At 45.1% G+C, this 21,396-nt stretch overlaps 1 protein-coding gene across 6 annotated transcripts in view; it reads left to right on the top strand.

Annotated features, from left to right (window-relative positions):
• LOC132828788 (cAMP-specific 3',5'-cyclic phosphodiesterase 4C-like) overlaps positions 1–21,396 on the top strand; it is a 331,268-nt gene that overhangs the window by 147,432 nt on the left and 162,440 nt on the right. Inside the window, exon 1 of one of the 6 annotated variants that reach the window (XM_060845878.1) lies at positions 1,732–2,088. The exons of 4 other annotated variants lie outside the window; for them this stretch is intronic. In XM_060845878.1, the coding sequence (XP_060701861.1) occupies positions 1,856–2,088 (233 nt within the window). In that variant the 5' untranslated portion in view covers positions 1,732–1,855. Of the gene's footprint in view, positions 1–1,731; positions 2,089–21,396 lie in introns of those variants that run through there. One more of the 6 variants, XM_060845881.1, reaches the window with a different exon arrangement.

The following is a 21,396-nucleotide window of genomic DNA, read 5'->3' on the forward strand; positions in this document are numbered from 1 at the left end:
TCACTGTTACTCTCATTCGGGAGGTCGAAACCATTTTTTAACTTCGAAGTTAGTCTCAGTGGGAAAGATTCGGGAAAAACTGGTCTAGAAGGAAGAGACGGTCAAGGCTGTGGTTGACTCTTTAACTGTCCTCTGGGCAATAACTTCTGGCCAAGCCACATCCCATGCACGAAATTCCAAAAAAAAGAGTGGTAAGGTTTAGAGAGAGAATTCTAAAACTTAAAGTCAGCTGCTGAGGAGGTGACTGTTATTGGTGGAGTGAGGTTAAAATTGGGAATGTATTGAAAAACCAGAATTAGGGAATTAGTGGGAGGTTGTAAAGACTGGAAATGCTTCCAGTGATAGGCAACGGTTTGTCACAATTCATTTACACAGAGCCTCCTCAGCCCTGGAGCTTTCAGCTTGTTGAGCAAGTTGCTCGGGCTCTCTTTTTGTGGTTTTCCAACCTGAACACCTTTCCTTTTCATGTCAAGGGGAAGTTCCTGCTAACCAGGCAGGCTGCTTAGTGCAGAGGCTTGTAGTCCCTCAATACCTCCCTGTGACCATTGACCTACAGTAATCCTTCTCTGGCAACACTTCAACTTGAAAATTCTCTTCCTTGTAATCAATTCCCCCACGGCCTCTCACAACCCTTCCCAGTCAATTGTGGTTTTAGTCATAAGAAACTTTGGTTGATGAATTTCTGCAAAAGAAATCAAAGATATTTATGGGCCCACTGTACAAAAACAATTCTGTCATGAGAATGAGTATTACTGTAAATGAGCCCTCCGTGAGTACTGGGTGGCTGTTTGAAGGAGGGGATTCAGGCTGAGTGGGAATAACTAGTCATCTGAACAAGCTCAGAGTTGGTGAGTGAGTTCCATCTCTCAGAGGCTGGCACAGAGAAAACTTAAGGCTTTGAGAATGGTCAACCTGCGAAATGGAATGTGTGATTTCCCCCTGACAGTGGTCAACAACAGAGAGAACAGGAACTGAAAATATTCTACGTTTCATTGAACTTTTCAACTTCAAGAGCTCGAAGAACTCAGTGGCTTTTATTTTTGTCTGGCTGTTTGTTGTCAGAAGGGAAAGGCTGTGTTCTGTTGGTAATTATAGTTTTATTCGGAGGGGCGATGTGTCATCATAAGTAAGTGCTTTGCACTTTGGAACTTCCTCAGATCCGGGGGGATGGGGTTTTGAAAGAGTTTGGAGAGTTTGGCTGGCTTCCAAAGATCTTGCTTTTGTCCTGGGCGCTGATTTTCTCTCCTGATTTTGAAGAAGGTGAACTGGAGAGCCGAGGGTGCAACGTGCCCCTCTCCCCTCTCTCAGACTGCAAGTTACTTTTTCGCTCTTTTTCTGATATCTCTGGCTCCAGGTTTTATTTTTGCCTGCAGATATCTTTATGGTTTTATCTTCCTCGCTCTATATATAATCCCAGTGCAGTTCAAAGTGAACAGGAGTCAGCAGGGCCGACTCTGTGTGCCAACTGCAACTCTTCTTTTATTAATTGTTTGAAAGAAAGGGATTTGTTGTGAGGACGAATTTGGATTTGTTTCCTTTTCTGAGACATTCTGAGGTACTCGAAGTGTTTCTCTGGAATGACTGAATGTGCTGACTCCTGATTGTGTGGAGAGCCTGTTTTATAAAAGTCAGCGAGAGCTGGGTCTGAGCAGCGGGCAGGGGGTAGAGATTTCACATTGACTCTCCCTCTGCAGTCTCTCACCCACTCACACACAGACTATCACTCACTCCTCACTCACTCACTTGCTGGCTCACTCAGACGCACACACACACACTCTCACTCTCACACACTCTCACTCTCACACACTCTCACTCTCATTCTCACCCAAAGGACTGTTTTCCACCTGGACACCGCATGGCTTCGCTGAAGCAGGAGCCTTGCCCTGTGTGTGAAGATGGCACAGCTGAGGGGCAATCCCAGACTGGAAACTACTTGCTCCCGGCACCCAGAGCCTCTGGCAAATCCCCCGCTGCGTCCCCTAAAGCATCTCCTCGGAACTCGCCGCGAAACTCCCCGCTGCTCTTCCGCAAACTCATGATGAACAGGAGCATCCGGCTGCAGCGCCGTTTCACCGTGGCACAGACCTGGTAAGAGCGGTATGGTGAGGGTGAGGGGGCAGGAAGAGTGAGGGGGCTGAGTGGTGAGGGGCAGGTTTGGGAAGGAGCTGGCTTTGGTGAGAGGGTAGATTTGGTCAAGGTGAGGTGTAGATGGAAGGGAGGTGAGAAAGCGTTATTTTCCTGTAGGATCACACCAAACCAAGATAGAGGACTGAGGGTGGACTCACTGCCAGAGTAAAATGCTCCTTAAATTCAGAACACAATTGTATTACTGAGTTTTAAATACATTGTTGCTGGCTACCACACTATATTGTATCCCACTGTTACTGGCTACAACATTGTAAAGTTTCAAACTGTTACCTGTCATAACACTGTATATTGTATAGGGTACATTGTTATGTTATAAAGTTTCACGCTGTTACTGTGTATCATGCAATGTATTGTTTTACTTAGTGCTGGTGGTATAAATGCGCAAATGAGAGCATTTTATTGTGTTTCTGGGTAAAACACTATATAACCATTACATTAATTGTATTGATACAAACATTCTATATCTTATAGACCATCAAACTGTGTAAATGGGGTATAAACACTATGTTTGAGACTAATCTTTGTGTGTTCCTAGCTCTGAATACTATACAATGTAATGTGATGTATCACACCCGACATGCTTCAATTGGTTCAACAAGATGGAACAGAAACAGGAAGCCTGACTGAAATTGTTTCTGCCTTACCCAATGATGAGCTGTCTTCTGACTGAATCACTACATTGTGCAGTTTATACTGTACAGTCACAGTACTGTTAGGGATGGGGTTCCCACATTCTGACTGACACTGAAAGAATGGTGATTTGGTTCTACAGAAAATGCTGCTGAAACTCAATGGGTCTGGCAGCAGAAAGAAAAATAGAGTTAATGTTTCGAGTCAACATTTTGAGTCTGGTATGACTCTTCTACAGAATGCTGTAAAAACATCACATTGGATTTAAAATGTGAATTGTTTCTCTTGCTATAAAACTGCCTGACCTGCTGGGTATCTATGGCATTTTGTGTTTGTTTCTGATTTCCAGCATCCACAATATTTTGGTTTTATTGCTTTTAAATCAAAATGATGTATAGCTTGGTGATACTGGTGTTACATCTGGGTTGCTTCTGCATTCCTGTACATATTACCCCAGGTCTGGTATCCATCACCTTTTCCAAGAACATTGTTCACAAAGAATATGACTAAGATAATTATTTTGTTGTCAGTAAATATTTTGAACAGTCAGTCTCCCTGCTGCTGTAGAGAATTACTTTTTTCCTGAGTTTGATCCCTGGGATTTCAAATCCCTTTCTGTTTAAACTCAAACTTCCCCTGGCCCATGGCTTGTTTGTTATGAACCTGCTGTTTGACCATAACAAGCATATGGAACCAATTTCTTTGAAATCTACTCGGAATCTACCACCCAGAAGGACAAAGGTAGCAAGTGTAAGTGAGTGGTTTTATGATTATCTGAAACTGGTTTTTAATGTCAGATTGTTCACCAAGTGTGGTCCAATAGTGGAATCCTCTCAAAATTTAGACCTAGTGTTTGGGCATTTGCCAGTGTGGCCTTGTTGTGTAGGGTCTGTTACAAATGTCCAGGGGAAGTAAATCAAAGCCAATGAAGGACTGATGATGAGTCACTGTTGCAGCATTTGAAAAGCAGCAGCCAAATTATGCATAGTAAGATCCCACATTTGGACAAAGGAACAGTGGAAATTAGAATCACAAATCAATTATTGGTCCTTGAGTCTGTTCTGCCAGTCACTAAGATCAAGGCTTTACAGTGGATTGTTGCAAAAACCCACCTGGTTCACTAATATCTTTTAGAGAAGGAAATCTGCTATCTTTAACCAGTCTGGGCTACATATGACTCCAGATCCACAGCAATGTGATTGACGCCAAGGGCACTGGGAAGAGGAAATAAATGCTGGCTTTGTCAATGATGCTCACATCCAACGATTTGATTTGATTTGATCTGATTTATTGTTGTCACATGTACCTAAGTACAGTGAAAAGCTTTGTTTTGTAAACAGTGCAGGCAGATCATAACATAAAAGAACATACAGACCACAGGGTGCTTAGACTGAGTGAGGCATACAGGGTCATGGCTACACAGGAGGTGCACAAAAGCAAGGTCAGCATGATGTGAAGTTAGAGAGGTCAATGCCAGCCTGCTACACTGGGTGCAAGAAAACAACACCACCATGACAAGGTCAGTTAGAGCTAAAAATCACACATCACCAGGTTACAGTCCAACAGGTTTAATTGGAAGCACGAGCAAGGTTTGTGAAGGTTTGTAGCTCAGGTTGAGGTTTAGGGTGTAGGTTTGCTCGCTGAGCTGTAGGTTTGACATCCAGACGTTTCATTACCTGGCTGGGTAACATCATCAGTGGCGACCTCCAAGTGAAGCGAAGCTGTTGTCTCCTGTTTTCTATTTATATGTTTGTCCTGGATGGGGTTCCTGGGGTTTGTGGTGATGTCATTTCCTGTTCATTTTCTGAGGGGTTGATAGATGGTATCTAGATCTATGTGTTTGTTTATAACGTTGTGGTTGGAGTGCCAGACCTCTAGGAATTCTCTGGCATGTCTTTGCTTAGCCTGTCCCAGGATAGATGTGTTGTCCCAATCGAAATGGTGGTTTTTTTCATCCTTGTGTAGGGCTACGAGGGAGTGAGGGCGTGTCTTTTTGTGGCTAGCTGGTGTTCATGTATCCTGGTGGCTAACTTTCTTCCTGTTTGTCCTACGTAGTGTTTGTGGCAGTCCTTGCATGGAACTTTGTAGATGACATTGGTTTTGTTCATGGGTTGTACTGGGTCTTTTAAGTTTGTTAGTTTTTGTTTGAGAGTGTTGGTGGGTTTGTGTGCTACTAGGATTCCGAGGGGTATTAGTAATCTGGCTGTCATTTCTGACATCATCAACAACACCCTCACAGGCATAAAGTTCACTAAGGAGGAAGAAACCTACAACAAACTCACATTCCTGGACATCACAGTTGAAAGAAAGGACAAAGAGAACTACAAACCTGCGTATAAGAAAACCGACAAACACTGACCAAATACTTAACTACACCAGCAATCATCCCAACACAAACAAACGAAGCTGTATCAGAACACTATTCCAATGAGCCACCTCACACTGCAGCACAGACAAACTTCAGAAAACAGAGGAGAACCACCTACACAACGTATTCAAGAAGAACAGATACTCAAAAAATACAGTCCGCAGATTCCTCAAGATCAAACCATGACAAGCAGACCAAACACAGCCAGAAACCCTAACCACCTTACCATACATCAAAGAAGTTTCAGACTGTGTGTATGAGAGAAAGAGACTGTGTGTATGTGTGCGCGTGTGTGATAGACAGTGCTGAGCTGGAAGTTTGGAACTGGGGTGAGGTGGGGGAAGGGGAAATAAGGAAACTGGTGAAATCCACATTGATGCCCTGGGGTTGAAGTGTTCCGAGGTGGAAGATGAGGCATTATTCCTCCAGGCGTCTGGTGGTGAGGGAGCGGCGGTGAAAGAGGCCCAGGACCTCCATGTCCTCAGCAGAGTGGGAGGGGGAGTTGAAATGTTGGGACACAGGATGATGGGGTTGATTGGTGCGAGTGTCCCAGCACCTCTAATCCAGAATCTGGTTTCCAGCATCTACAGTCATTGTTTTTACCTTGTGAGAGAATGTGTATGCTTCTTTGTGTGTGTGTGTGATGGTGGTTGGTGAGCACAGTGTTTGATTCGAGACGGCCTCAGGGCTGGTGTGAATTCCTGAGTTAAAACTCCACCCAGGGCAAGAGAAACCCGGATGTGGGAAGGTCATTGCCCTAGGAGGCCATCCAGGACAGGACTCAAAACAATCAGAGGGAGAATGTGGCTATATTTTGAGTCTCATTGACAACATAATTATGAAGAAAGTAAAGAACATAGTTTTGGAACCTTTCCTTCTATCAGCTCAGTGCAGCCCCATTATTCAGATCGATGTCTGTTTAATTCTGACTGTCACAATTGGGCCTCGTGTTTATGTTGAGCTGAAACACAGCTGCAAAAGTCTGAGAATCATTTTCTTTTTAGACAGTTTAGACTGTGATCACAGAGCTTCGTCCAAGTGAAGTTATTTGTCTTTCTGTGGTTCTTTGGTTTCCCCATGAAAGAATTATTTGCATTTTAAGACCAAACTGAAAGAAAGAATTTTATTTAAATAGTATCTTTCACAAACTCAGGTGACAAAAATACGTGGAGTCAAATCGCTGTCCACCATGTTTTCTACATCACAGCAACTTTCAGTCAGCAAGATCCCACAATGACTCATCAGGTTACCTGTTCAAAGGTGTTGTGTGAAGAGTAAATATTAGCCAGGATACCAAGGAGAATTTCCCTGGACTTGTCTGAAACACAGTAATGGGATCTTTTGTATCTACATGAGAGAGGCTGATGCAGGCTTAATTTAACTCTTCATTGTGAAATGAGCACATTTCTGACAGTGCAGCACTCCCTCAGTGCTGCATAGGGAGTGTACAGGTAGCTTTACACTCAAGCTAACCTTTTGCTGTCCCAGTCCTGGGAGTGTTTGATGGGGATGGTGTAGAGGAAGCTTTACACTGTAGCTAATGCTATGCTGTCCCTGTCCTGGGAGTGTTTGATGGGGACAGTGTAGAGAAAATTTTACTCTGTATTTAACCCTAAGCTGTCCCTGTCCTGGAAGTGCTTGATGGGGATAGTGGAGAAGAAGCTTTACATTGTAGCTAATGCCATGCTGTTCCTGTCCTAAAAATGTTTGATGAGGACAGTGTAGAGGAAGCTTTACTCTGTATCTAACCTGTGCTGTACCTATCTTGGGAGTGTTTGATGGGGACAGTGTAGAGGGAGCTTTACTCTGTATCTAACCCTGTGCTGTACCTGTCTTGGGAGTGTTTGATGGGGACAGTGTAGAGGGAGCTTTACTCTGTATCTAACCCTGTGCTGTACCTGTCTTGGGAGTGTTTGATGGGGACAGTAGAGAAGGAGCATTACTTTCAGTCTAAATGAGTAGAGGGGGCTTTAATCCTGTATCTAACCCCATGCTATCCCTGCCCCTGGGAGTGTTTGATGGAGGACACTGTAGAGGGAAGCTTTACTCTGGATCTAACCCCATGCAGTCCCTGTCCTGGGAGTGTTTGATGGAGACTGTATAAAGGGAACTTTATTCTGTATCTACTCCCATGCTGTACCCAGAATCCCTACAGTGTGGAAGCAGGTCATTTGGCCCATCAAGTCCACACCAAACCTCTGAAGAGACATCTCACCTAGACCCACATCCCAACTTATCCCTGTAACCCTGCTCTCCTATTGGCCAATCCACCTAACCTGCACACCTTTGGACTATGAGAGGAAACCAGAACACTCAGGGGAAACCCACACAGACACAGGGTGAATGCGCAAATTCCAAACAGACAGTCGCCTGAGAGTGGAATCGAACCCAGGTCCCTGACGCTGTGAGGCAGCAGTGCTAACCACTGAGCCACCATTTTGCCCAACACCTGTCCTGCTTTCTGTTTAAAAGTGTAGAGGTAGCTTTTCACTCAGTTCAAAAAATGTGTACAGCGAGCATTACTCTGTGTCTAAATGTTGATGAGCTGGGAAAATCCAAGCTCTCTCGTTCTGATATCATTCATACGAGCAGCAAGGGATTAGCTGCCTGATGTATGAGCCAGTGGCTGGGTGAAGGGCTGTGTAGATTGAATAGAACATAAAGTAAAATAATTTTCAGACCAAAGTTGGCTTACGTCACATGTGGAAACTTGGCAGCGAGCACAATATCAAGTGGAATCTTCTGGGTGAAAGCAAGGCCAGGATAAAATATGTTTTACTATGAAATAAGTATTGTATCAACTAGTTTGAGAGTAAATCCTAACCCTCTCTGGAAATGAGCCGAGCTGAGATGAAAGGTTGCCTCAAAAGTTCCTTCCCAGACCAATCTATCTGATGCTTCATCTACTTAGCTGAGGTAGCATGGCAACAGGATATTTGATTGCGGAGGGATCACAGCCACTAAATATTACAACTCCCTCCATACCCTGCTCTCTCAATCTCTACAATATCCTCAGTCCCTCCATCACCTGGATCTCTGTTCTCTGATACCGTCCTGTTGAGTATCCCTGACATTAACTGCTCCACCACTGGGGGCTTTGCTTGCTGGGGTCCCACTCTCTGTAACTCACTCACTAAAACCTCTTTAAGATACTCCTTAAAATCTACCACTTTGACCAGGCTTCACTCAACTGCCTGTTATGGGCCAGTCTAGACTTCCTCAGAATATTTTAAGAAGGTACGTTAAAGTGAGGGGAGATAGGTATAAGACAGATGTCAGAGGTAGTTTCTTTACTCAGAGAGTAGTAAGGGTATGGAATGCTTTGCCTGCACCAGTAGTAGATTTGCCAAGTTTAAGTGCATTTAAGTTGTCATTGGACAGGCAAATGGACGTACATGGAATAGTGTAGGTGGGATGGGTTTCAGATTAGTATGACAGGGCGGTGCAACATCGAGGGCCGAAGGGCCTGTACTGCGCTGTAATGTTCTGTGCTCTATGTTCTAAGGTAGGTAGACCCTAATTTTCTCTTTTTTTAAAAAAAAGGTGAATATAAAGTGTATGTTCCAGGTGCAAGGCAACTGGTCAAACTATTCAATGTTAAGCAAAACACAATTTATTTAAACACTGTAGTTAAAATACAACCAAAGAGAGAGGAATTTTGAATAACTTAACTCTATTGGAAACTTAACAGAATAACAAGTACAGTAACTCTTACTAATTAACTGTCCAATATAATAACATCCCATAAACACACCCCTTGGCAAAAAAAAGAAAAGTCCAGACACAGATTCTCACATGCAGTTCTCCAATCCAGGAGGAAAAACCATCAAGAGAAAATTCAGAGAGAGTAGCAGCCAGGAGACATTTGCTGAAACCTCCAACTCTGTTGAGATCCCAATAGCTTCTGAGGTGGGGGGGGGAGGGGGAGAGCTGGATCAGATAGGAAGGATGGGGTGGGGTGAGGTGGAGTCAGGCTGTGGTGGGTGATATAGGTCATTGGGGCGGGGGCTGTGATTGGTGGTGATAGGATCTCACCTGGTGTAGTGAGTTATGTCAGGCTGCTAATCACTGACCAGAAATTAAATAACAGAACAATGCTGCGGCAAGTATCCAGCATCAAGCCCCAGTCTCTGATGCTGAGCTCAGTGCCTTCAACAATTATGTCATTGTCCCAGAAAGCTCAAAGCTGTCTCTCAGAAATCTGTGCAATCGCTGTATCTGGGGCAGGACCTCAAGGTCCAACAGCATTTACAGCCAGCATTGGAAAGTGTCAGAACTGCCGATTAGATTTGATGAACGGTGGGAGGGAGGGGGGTGTGAATGTGGTTTGGACAGCTGCTGGATAGTCTGTGCTGGCCTCACAGCCTCCCCAAGTATTGTGTGTGTGTGTGTGTGTGTCTGTCTGTCTGTCTGTCTGTCTGTGTGGGTGTGTGTATGTGTGTTAGTGTCCATGTCTGTGTATGTATATGTGTGTGTGTGTGTTGGTGTGTGCGCGCGTGTGTCTGTGTGTGCGTGTGCATGGCTGTGTGTGTGTATGTGTGTCTGTGTGCGCCTGTGTGTGTGCGCACGTGTATCTGTGTGTATGTGCCTGTGCGTGGGTGTGTGTCTGTGTGGGTGTGTGTATGTGCCTGTGTGTGTGTGTGTGTGTGTGTGTGCGCATGTGTCTGTGTGTATGTGCCTGTGTGTGTATGTGTGTGTGTGTATGTGTGTGTGTGTGTGTGGATATGTATGTGTGTGTGTGTGTGGATATGTATGTGTGTGTGTGTGTGTGTGTGTGTGTGTGTGTGTGTGTGTGTGTGTGTGTGTGTGTGTATAAGGTCTGCCATCACCAATCCAGGCATTGGGGGAGCTCCTATCTTTACTGTGGGAACAGGCAAGGCCATTTCTAACTGTGCCAACAGCTGGTAACAGAATCTGCCCCCCACCCCCACCCAACGTCCAACCCACTGTCCCAAACATCCCCAGGGGTCTGTCTGCTAAAGCTGAAAATGTGTTGCTGGTTAAAGCACAGCAGGTTAGGCAGCATCTCAGGAATAGGGAATTCGACGTTTCGAGCATAAGCCTCTGTCTGCTAAAGTTGACTAGTGTTCTACAAACTTTATAGCACAGAAATAGGCCATTTGGCCCATGCTAACCCTTTTTTCTCCATACAAGTTTCCCCTCTTCATCCCATTAATATATCCTGCCATTTCTTTCTGCCTCATGTGTCCAACCAGCTTCCTCTTCACTGATGCTTTTCCCATCAGTGTCTCCCAGTGGGAGTTCCACATTCTCCGCAGTCTCTGGGGGGAGATGTTTCTCCTGAAAGCCCTGTTGGGTTTCTGAGTGACTGCCTTACAGCACCAAGTCCTAGCCTGCCCCGCAAACACAAACACACTCTCTCTGTCTAACAAGCCCCTTGTAATTATAAAGACCTCTGTCAGGTGATGCTTCAAGGAGAAATGTCTGGTGGAATTTGTGCCAGGCCAGTGAATACTGTATTCCTCCGTTCTCTGTGCGGGCGAAGTCAAATGGAGTAGTCAACTGTTCCCTGGTCTGAGACAGTATCTTTAGGGTGTGAAGGGGGTGGTGGGTGTGAAGTGGGGTGGTGGTGCAGAAGGGGAGTGGTGGATGCAATGATGGGGCAGTGGGTGTGAGGGGGGCAGTGGTTGCAATGGGGCGTGGTTAGTGGGAAGGGATGTGGTGGGTGTGAAGGGATATCGTGGTTGCAATGGGAAGGACGGTGGGTATGAAGGGGTGTGTGGGTGTGTGAAGGGGTGTGTGGGTACGAAGGGGTATGGTGGGTGGGAAGGGATATGAGAGTGTGAATTGTGTGTGGGTGTGAGGGGTGTGTGGGTGTGAAGGGTGTGTGGATGGAAAGGGGTGTGTGGGTGTGAAGGGGGATGGTGGATGCAATGGGGGGGGCGATGGGTATGAAGGGGTGTGTGGGTGTGAGGTGTGTGTGGGTGTGAGGGATGTGTGGATGTGAAGGTATGTGTGTGGGTGTGAAGGGGTATGGTGGTTGCAATGGGGAGGCGGTGGGTGTAGAGGGATGTGTGGGTGTGAAGGTTGTGTGGATGTGAAGGTGTGTGTGTGGGTGTGAAAGGGTGTGTGGGTGTGGAGGGGTGTGTGGGTGTGGAGGGGTGTGTGGGTGTGAAGGGGTGTGTGGGTGTGGAGGGGTGTGTGGGTGTGGAGGGGTGTGTGGGTGTGAAGGGGTGTGTGGGTGTGAAGGGGTGTGTGGGTGTGGAGGGGTGTGTGGGTGTGAAGGGGTGTGTGGGTGTGAAGGGGTGTGTGGGTGTGGAGGGGTGTGTGGGTGTGAAGGGGTGTGTGGGTGTGAAGGGGTGTGTGGGTGTGGAGGGGTGTGTGGGTGTGGAGGGGTGTGTGGGTGTGGAGGGGTGTGTGGGTGTGAAGGTGTGTGTGTGGGTGTGAAGGGGTGTGTGGGTGTGGAGGGGTGTGTGGGTGTGGAGGGGTGTGTGGGTGTGAAGGGGTGTGTGGGTGTGGAGGGGTGTGTGGGTGTGGAGGGGTGTGTGGGTGTGGAGGGGTGTGTGGGTGTGGAGGGGTGTGTGGGTGTGGAGGGGTGTGTGGGTGTGAAGGGGTGTGTGGGTGTGAAGGGGTGTGTGCGTGTGAAGGGGTGTGTGGGTGTGGAGGGGTGTGTGGGTGTGGAGGGGTGTGTGGGTGTGGAGGGGTGTGTGGGTGTGGAGGGGTGTGTGGGTGTGGAGGGGTGTGTGGGTGTGGAGGGGTGTGTGGGTGTGAAGGGGTGTGTGGGTGTGGAGGGGTGTGTGGGTGTGGAGGGGTGTGTGGGTGTGGAGGGGTGTGTGGGTGTGGAGGGGTGTGTGGGTGTGAAGGGGTGTGTGGGTGTGGAGGGGTGTGTGGGTGTGGAGGGGTGTGTGGGTGTGAAGGGGTGTGTGGGTGTGAAGGGGTGTGTGGGTGTGGAGGGGTGTGTGGGTGTGAAGGGGTGTGTGGGTGTGGAGGGGTGTGTGGGTGTGGAGGGGTGTGTGGGTGTGGAGGGGTGTGTGGGTGTGGAGGGGTGTGTGGGTGTGGAGGGGTGTGTGGGTGTGGAGGGGTGTGTGGGTGTGGAGGGGTGTGTGGGTGTGGAGGGGTATGGTGGATGAAATGGGAGGGACGGTGCAATGGGGGGGTTTGTGGCAAAGGGGTTTGGCAGCAAAGGGGGGGGGGGGCGGTTGGTGGCAAAGTTGGGGGAGGGTGCTTGTTGAGGGGGTGTGCAGGGGGTATAAACCAAATCTGGTTGCTGGGTTTCACATGGTCATTGACTCAAGATTGATTATATAGTCATGGTTCAGTGATTTAATCTGAATTAAATGAAAATAAAGCAAATATGTCAGAGATAATTGTTAATTCAATCCTGGCAAGTGGGTGAAGCTGATATTGCACATTCTTTGTTAAGGGACCTGCATTTATATAGTACCTTCCATGACAACAGGACATCCAGAGCACCTTACAGCCAATGCTGTTTCTTTTAAAGTGTAGTCGCTGCTGCAGTTCCAGAAGGACATGAAGACCCTACAAGCAGCATGATGCAAAGACTAAATCATGTAAATACATAAGAAACAAGAGTAAGCCATTCAGTCTCTCAAACTTGCTCATCTATTCTACAAGATTATGGCTGATCTTCCTCAGCCTTCAACTCCTCTGTCTCCCTCCTTTTTAAACATTGTCAGTGATTGAAGTATGGAGCTGGAAGGAACAGGTGTAGCTTGGGCAGTTAGTTCAGTTGGGTGCACAGCTGGTTAATGCTAACAGCACAGAGGCAATTCCCACACTGGCTGAGTTTCCCACAAAGGTTCCACTTTCTCAAACACACCCCTCACTTGAGATGTGGTGACCCTCAGGTTAAACACCATCAGTCATCTCTCTCTCTTTCTCTCTCTGTCTCATGAGAGAGCAGCTCTATGGTCCTCTGGGACTATAGTTACTTCACTGTAACTACTGTTAGGAGCTTATAAACTGCTCCCACCAGTGGTGCCTTATTGTTCCCATTTTTTATCTCTACCTAAACTGATTCTACATCTTGCTCTTTCAAGCTAAGGTAATCTTTCACTCCCATACTAATGTCATCCTTATTGAACAGAATAAAGTTACCACCTTTTCCTAGCTTCCCATCTTTTTAAATGTCAAATACCTTTTAATATTCATGTTCTAGCTTTAGCCACCTTGCAACCATTCCTCTACAATGGCTATCAGCCCTGACATATTTATTTCTATCGCTGTGAACAATTCATTCATTTTATTATGAATGCTGCATGTAGTCAGATGCAGAGCCTTCCATTCCGTGATTGTCTCATTTTTGCAACTTATGACCTTTTTCTGCTGAAGCACTCAGTGGTTTGTGTTCTCTGTCCCTTCCTGCTATATCCTGACCATCACTACCCAAACTGCTACCCTGCTCAATTATCTCGTTTGTTCCCATTAGGTTATCATGAATCAGGCCAGACTTCCTCAAAATGTTTTCGGAGGTTAGCCCAGACCCTAACTTTGTTAGTTGTTTTAGGCAGATGTAAAATGGATATTCCAGGAACGATGCAACTGGTCAGACGGCTTGGCTTCAAGTAAAACAGAATTTATTTTCACACTACTGACTGAAACACAAGCAGAAGAAAACAGAGTTTAGAATAACAACAAATGAAAACCCCACCGACACGATACCACCACATCTTAGCAAATTGAGTGTTCCAATTTCCTCCCACATACCCCTTGGCAAAAATAGTAAATTCAAATAAAGGCTCTTATTGGAGAGATGTTAGAGAGAGAGAGAGAACCAGAGAAATCAGAACCTCTGCCTTTTACAACCTCTCTTGAAAGAAGCCAAGGACAAGATAACCTTGTTGAAGGAGCAGCATGGTTCCAAGGTGAAGGTAGAAGGGTTTATTTGACCCAGGACACTGGGGAGAATTCCCTGCTCTTGCTAGAAACAGTGTCTTGGCATCATCTTTTCTGCACCTGAACAGTCCTACTGGGTTAAGATTCAGCCAAAAACAAACAACATATCTGACAGTGCAGCAATACCTCTGTACTACAGTGGGAGTGTCAACCCAGGAGTTTGAATTCTCTGGATGGGACCAGAACCCATAACCCACTTTCTCAGGCACAAGAACTGCCCACTGAGAGGGGACAGGCAGCTTGTTACTTTAGGGGGTGGGTTGTCTTGAACTGTGCAGTCCCTTAAAATTCCTTGCCCCTCTCATCCTTTTAAGGTCCTCCTTAAAATTCTGAGTCTTTGCCCAAGATTTTAGTCACCTGTCTTATTATATCTTCTTTTAGTTTTTTGTTAAATTTTGCTTGATAGTCACTTGTATGAAACACCTTTGTCCTTTTGACAATGCTACGTTTATTATATAACTGTGCGTTGTGCAACCAATAAGAGTCTGACACAACACCTTTAACTTTAAATTGTTTTATTGACTTTTAATAAGTTAACATTTCAGATATATAACCCCAAATGCAATCATTATAAATTTTAAAGTTTAGGTTAAAGGTAAAGCAATAATTAATTATTTCCAGAAAATTATAGACGGTTTGAATTTCCAAATAGAAAGATATTTTAATTACAAGCAATAGAGTCATAGAGATGTACAGCATGGAAACAAACCCTTTGGTCCAACCCGTCCATGCCGACCAGATATCCCAACCCAATCTAGTCTCACCTGCCAGCACCCAACCCATATCCCTCCAAATCCTTCATATACCATCCAAATGCCTCTTAAATGTTGCAATTGTGCCAGCCTCCACCACATCCTCTGGCAGCTCATTCCATACACGTACCACCCTCTGTGTGAAAAAAGTCAAACTTTCATCAAATAGACTTTTAATAATTATGAATTAACAATGGAACACCCAAGTTAGTTTGATAGAAACATTTAAAAAGACTTTACCTACTTTCAATTAAAATATGTTGATTTAGCAACTGCAGAATTTCAGAAACCCCAGACATGTGGCAAACAAATGATATGTAACAGTGATGGATGCAACTTTTCCTAAAATAGGGAGAAGGGATTGGATACTGAGATTAAAACTAAGAATGCCTTTCCTTTTTCCCCCGTGCAGAGAAGGTGAAGGTACACATGAAGATTTGATCATTATTTCTTGTCTTTATCTTCATCTTCATCCTTAGAACTTAACAGAGGAGATAGCATTTCACTGGCTACAATCATCACTGTTTCAATCGTCTCTTGAGTAATGTCCTGTGGAGTTCAGGATTTCCCTGCTCCTTTGTAATAACTGCACTTGTCTTAGGCCAATCCCTCAGCAAAAACAAAAAAGAGGGATTAATACCTGGTGTTATGGCTATTATGTGAAATGGTTGAGTGTTGATTGAGGGATAAATATTGACAGGACACTGAGGAGAGTTACCTTGCTTGTCTTCAAAATAGAACCATGGAATGTTGTACATCCACTGAAGAGCACTTTATTAATTGATCTGAAAGATGGAGAGCAACAGCATGCGATGAATAACTTGCTGCTGAAATTGGTTTAGATTTTTTGAGGTACCATTCTTCCTTGATCTTGTCATCCAATGCCTTTGGCAGTTTCTCCTGTTGTCCTGAAGTTGGCTCAGCTTTATCAGGGTTATAGAGCTGGCTCCATCCGATAGTTAATTCAGTCCAGAATTTATTTTCTTTGTGAGGTAGGGACTCCTCTTACCATCCTGCTTCGTCTTACCATTCCCTTTGAAGTGGGACATCTGAGGAAAGCAAGAGATTGGAAGGAACAGGGATGCTGTGTGCAGCAACAGAGACAAATTAATTCAGAATCTTTTAGGACTGAGTGCTAGTGACCTTTCACTTCTCACACTGACTCTGGAGAAAGTCTTCCTTCTCTCCTCCTTTTATACTCTTTCCAATCGAACACTGATAGATTTTGCTTCTGTAACATAGAATATAGAATTGAACAGTACAGCCTCTTTGGCCCTTGATGTTTTGCCAAACTTTTATCCTACTCTAACATCAATACCCGACATTTTACTATCATCCATGTACCTATCCGAATCACTTAAATGTCCCCAATGTATCTGACTATATTATCACTGCTGCAGTGCATTCTACGCACCCATCACTCTCTGTGTAAAGAACCAACCTGTGACATCTCCGCTAAACCTTCCTCCAATCACCCTAAAATTCTGCCCCCTCGTGCTAGTGCTTTCCACCCTGGGAAAGGAATCTCTGGCTATCCACTCTATTTATGCCTCTCATCATCTTGTACACCTCTATCAAGTCACCTCTCATCCTTCTTCACTCCAATGAGAAAAGCCCTAGCTCCCTCAGCCTTTCTTCATAAGACATGTCCTCCAGTCCAGGCAGCATCCTGGTAAATCTCCTCTGCACCCCCTCTAAAGCTTCCACACCCTTCCTATAATAAAGCGACCAGAACCGAACACAATATTCCAAGTGTGGTCTAACCAGGGCTTTATAGAGCTGCAGCAAAACCTCATAGCTCTTCTGGTCCAGTTGTGTTTAAAAATCTCAGACCAATTATAAAAATCTCATTTGATAATATGCTCGTGAGATTGCAAGGGAAGTTCTGTGTGGCTGACTTTCAGGCTCAGCGAGATAATTTCTTCCGTACAGTAAATGCTAGGGTGTGGAAGACGTCGCTTTGGAATGAAATGGTGAATAAACCCAATCTCAACCTCAGCTGTAGGCAATGGGCAGCTTTGGGAAAGGAGTTAAAAGACTTGGGGAATGATGTATCCTTGGCATCGAATGGAAAGGCAAGATTATGTATGAAGCAATCCTTTCAAGAACAGACCTGCCAAACATTCTCCCAAATATCAAGCAAAGATGTCTTCACTGGATAGCACATGGTCAGTGTGGAGTAAAGATTAATTTACTTTTACTCTAAGAACAGCAGCTGAGTGTCTTTGTAAAATGAGTTACATTGTAGTTAATTCCTACTTGGGATGTGGACATTGCTGGCAGGGTCAGTAGCTATTGTCCATCCACAATTGCCTAAACGGCAGTTAAGAGTCAGTCGTGTGTTGTGGATCAGGAGTCACATGTAGACCAGACCAGGTAAACGTTGCAGTTTTTCTTCCTGAGATCATAGAATCTCAAAAGGCCATTGAGCCCATCAGGTCCACCCTGACCCTCCAAGGACCATCCCATCCAGACTCACCTCCCTACATTATCCCTGTAGCCCTGGATTTCTCATGGCTAATCCATCTGGGGACTACATATCCAACTGGCCAATCTGCATATGGACCATGGGAGGAAACCTGATCACCCAGAGGAAACCCACACAGGCCCAGGGAGAACATGCAAATTCCACACAGACAGTTACCCAAGGCTGGAATCAAACCCAGGTCCTTGGTACTACCAGCCAGTAGTGCTAACCACTGAGCCACTGTGCCATCCCGAAAGGGCATTCGTGAATCAGATGGGTTTTTGCATCAATCAATGATAGTTTCATAGTCACCATCACTAGCTTTAAATTTCAGATATTTTAATTATAATTAAATTCTACCAGAGGAGGAACTGGTGAAATTTGTACACATTTCCCTAAAGGATTAGCCTGGGATGACTAATCGAGGGCCAGAATCACTGCACCACTGTCTCCCCAGTCAGTGACGTTGGATCAGATGAAACTGAAACCAGAGTATATTGAGTCCCAGAGCTGGCATCTCTTACTATTCTTGTACAGTCTGTTAGTGCCCACACACCTGAGTGCGGACCCCACCCTCATACAATCTGACAAACAGTGACCAGAGCCCTGGACTGCGAAGAAAGAGGTGGGTGTAGTTGATGTGAAACTCAATGACAGTGCAGTGATGCTAGCTGGTTATCGAAACTAAAGTGGGGAAAATCCTGGAGGGAAGGCTTATCTAGTGACTTACTTCATGTCTACAGAGAGGGAGAGGTCAAACAAAAGGCTGAGAAAACCTGAGAATGCAGGAACGTACCAGCAAAAGTAAACAGCCACAATGAGCAAGCTGTTATTGTAGATCAGGAATAAAATCCCTACAGTGTGGAAACAGGCCATTTGACCCAACAAGTTCATACTGACCCTCTGAAGAGTAACCCATTCCTGATGAAGGGCTTTTGCCCAAAATGTCTATTTTCCTGCCCCTTGGATGCTGCCTGACCTGCTGTACTTTTCCAGCACCACACTCTTGACTCTAATCTCCAGTACTCACTTTCGCCTAATAACCTACCCAGACCTATTCCCCTATCCTAATACCCTATATTTACTCCTGACTAAAGCATCTTCACCTACACATCACTGAACACTATGGGAATTTAGCATGGCGAATTAACCCTAACCTGTAGGTCTTTGGATGCTGGGAGGGAACCAGAGCACCCGGATGAAACCCACACAGACGCACAGCTTGAGGCTGGAATCGAACCCGGGCCCTGACGCTGTGAGGCAGCAGTGCTTACCACTGTGCCAGCCACAATCCTTTAAAAAAGTGACTTTGGATCCAATGAAACTGAAACTGAAACCAGAGTATATTGGAAAAGAAAACCGCTCTGTAATCAAAAAAGATAGCAGAAAAAGCAGCAAAACTCAAAAGTCACATTCTAAGAAAATCCATCAATGATAGGGGAAAACCTGGCAGTTACCAGATCCTTCAGATCACACAAAAGCTCCTATCCTGACTGTGTATAGGAAAGCCTGGTGTGTATGGCATGGCACTGACTGTGTATAGGAGAGCCTGGTGTGTATGGTATGGCACTGACTGTGTATAGGAGAGTTTGGTGTGTATGGTATGGCACTGACTGTGTATAGGAGAGTTTGGTGTGTATGGTATGGCACTGACTGTGTATAGGAAAGCCTGGTGTGTACAGTATGGCACTGACTGTGTATAGGAAAGCCTGGTGTGTATGGTATGGCACTGACTGTGTATAGGAAAGCCTGGTGTGTATGGTATGGCACTGACTGTGTATAGGAGAGCCTGGTGTGTATGGTATGGCACTGACTGTGTATAGGAAAGCCTGGTGTGTATGGTATGGCACTGACTGTGTATAGGAGAGCCTGGTGTGTATGGTATGGCACTGACTGTGTATAGGAGAGCCTGGTGTGTATGGTATGGCACTGACTGTGTATAGAAAAGCCTGGTGTGTATGGTATGGCACTGACTATATATAGGAAAGCCTGGTGTGTACAGTATGGCGCTGACTGTGTATAGAAAAGCCTGGTGTGTATGGTATGGCACTGACTATATATAGGAAAGCCTGGTATGTACAGTATGGCACTGACTGTGTATAGGAGAGCCTGGTGTGTATAGTATGGCACTGACTGTGTATAGGAAAGCCTGGTGTGTATGGTATGGCACTGACTGGGTATAGGAAAGTCTGGTGTGTATGGTATGGCACTGACTGTGCTGCTTCAGATTAGAGTCGACCCAAATCCAGGTCAGTGTACATACTCAGTAACGGTACCATCAGTGGTCTGTCCAAGCAAGACTGCAGCAGAAATAAATACAACATACAGTAATTGATTCAACTCCTTTCACAGTTGATAAGAGGTTCATCATTGCAGGCTGGAGCTGGACAAGCTATTGATTATTTTATAAATAATATAAACCATCTCACGGTTATCTGAGAGAGAATTCCAATTGAGAAAGGAGTTGATACAGAACCACACTGTCATGGGTTCTGGATGAAGTCTCATCAAAACTTTTACCTTCCTGCTGATCTAAAATGTCAGCTACAGGCAGTCACACAACACTCTCAAGCCTCAGAGAGTGAGAAAGAAAAGGTTAGGGAAGGTTTACAACAGTTTGTGCAGAGACTGCTGCTTCTCCGAAACAACACACAAAAGGAAGAGAGAATTTTGATAAAATCTCTCATGCTGAGGTACTCAGTGCGAGGATCATTGTGAACTCTTAGCTGAGGAAAAGCATAGAAGTGGTTAAAGGGGGCACTGTAAATGAAATTGGGGTGAGATGTGATGTAAAAGGTTTGTTATCCCTCTATCTACAAATAATTTTACTGGGGGAAAATTGCAGGATCATGACGGAAAATTCAGGTCTTCATCTGAGGAAGGAATGAATTGGCTTTAACATTTGGTTAGAGAGTAATGACCCCAGTGTGTGGGAGGGGAGGCAAGGGTCCTGAAAACTATATTCAGCAGGATAGCAAAGCTGCAGCACCTGGGGATAACCTGAAGTGCCAAGGTACTTTTGATGGGAACTTTTAGCACCATAAAATGACCGAGCCAAGGTTTGACTCAATCTGACAAATGGTGACCAGAGACCTGGACCAGGAGAAAGGAGCTGGGTATAGCTGATGTGAAACTCAGTGACTAAGCACTTTGAGAGATCATTGGTTATGAAAGGTCTCAGTCAGACTTTATTTTTTTCCCAGAAAGTGGTGTAAATTTTGAACTCACTTTTATAAGGAGCGTTCGGTCACTGGATCCCAAAAAGTTAACTTTGCTTTCTCTCCACAGATGCTGCCAGACCTACTGAGCTTTTCCAGCAACTTTTGTCTTTGCTTCTGATTTACAGCATCCGTTATTCTTTTGATTTTTATACAGTGTAGAGAAAGCTATACTCTGTATTTAATCCAGTGCTGTCTCTGACCTGGGAGTGTTTGATGGGGACAGTGGGGAGCAAGATTTACTCGTTATTTAAAAGAGTAGAGGTAGCTTTTCACTCAGTTTAAAAGCTTAGAGAGAGCATTACCCTGTATCTAAATCTTGATGAGTTGAGAACCTCAAAGCTCTCTAGTTCTGATATCATTCATACAATCAGTGAGGGATTAGCTGCCTGATGTATGAGCCAGTGGCTGGGTGAAGGGCTGTGTAGATTGAATAGAACATAAAGTAAAATAATTTTCAGACCGGAATTGGCTTACGTCACATGTGGAAACTTGGCAGCGAGCACAATATCAAGTGGAATCTTCTGGGTGAAAGCAGAGCCAGGATAAAGTATGTTTTGCTATGAAATAAATATTGTATCAACTAGTTTGAGAGTTAATCCTAAACCTGTTTGAAAATGAGTGTGGTGCTGGAAAAGCACAGCAGGTCAGGCAGCATCCGAGGAGCAGGAGAATCAATGTTTCAGGCATAAACCTTTCATCATTCCTGATGAAGAGCTTATGAAGAAACATTGATGCTCCTGCTCTTCGGATGCTGTCTGACCTGCTTTTCTAGCCCCACACTCTTTGACTCTGATCTCCAACATCTGCAGTCCTCACTTCCTCCTGTTTAAAAATGAGCCCAGCTGAGATGAAAAGTTGCCTCAAACATTCCTTCCCAGACCCAACCTCTCTGATGCTCCATCTACAGTGCTTAGCCCAGGTAACATGTCAGTG

The sequence above is a fragment of the Hemiscyllium ocellatum genome, chromosome 28 (genome assembly GCF_020745735.1).
Source record: "Hemiscyllium ocellatum isolate sHemOce1 chromosome 28, sHemOce1.pat.X.cur, whole genome shotgun sequence".
NCBI lineage: Eukaryota > Metazoa > Chordata > Chondrichthyes > Orectolobiformes > Hemiscylliidae > Hemiscyllium > Hemiscyllium ocellatum.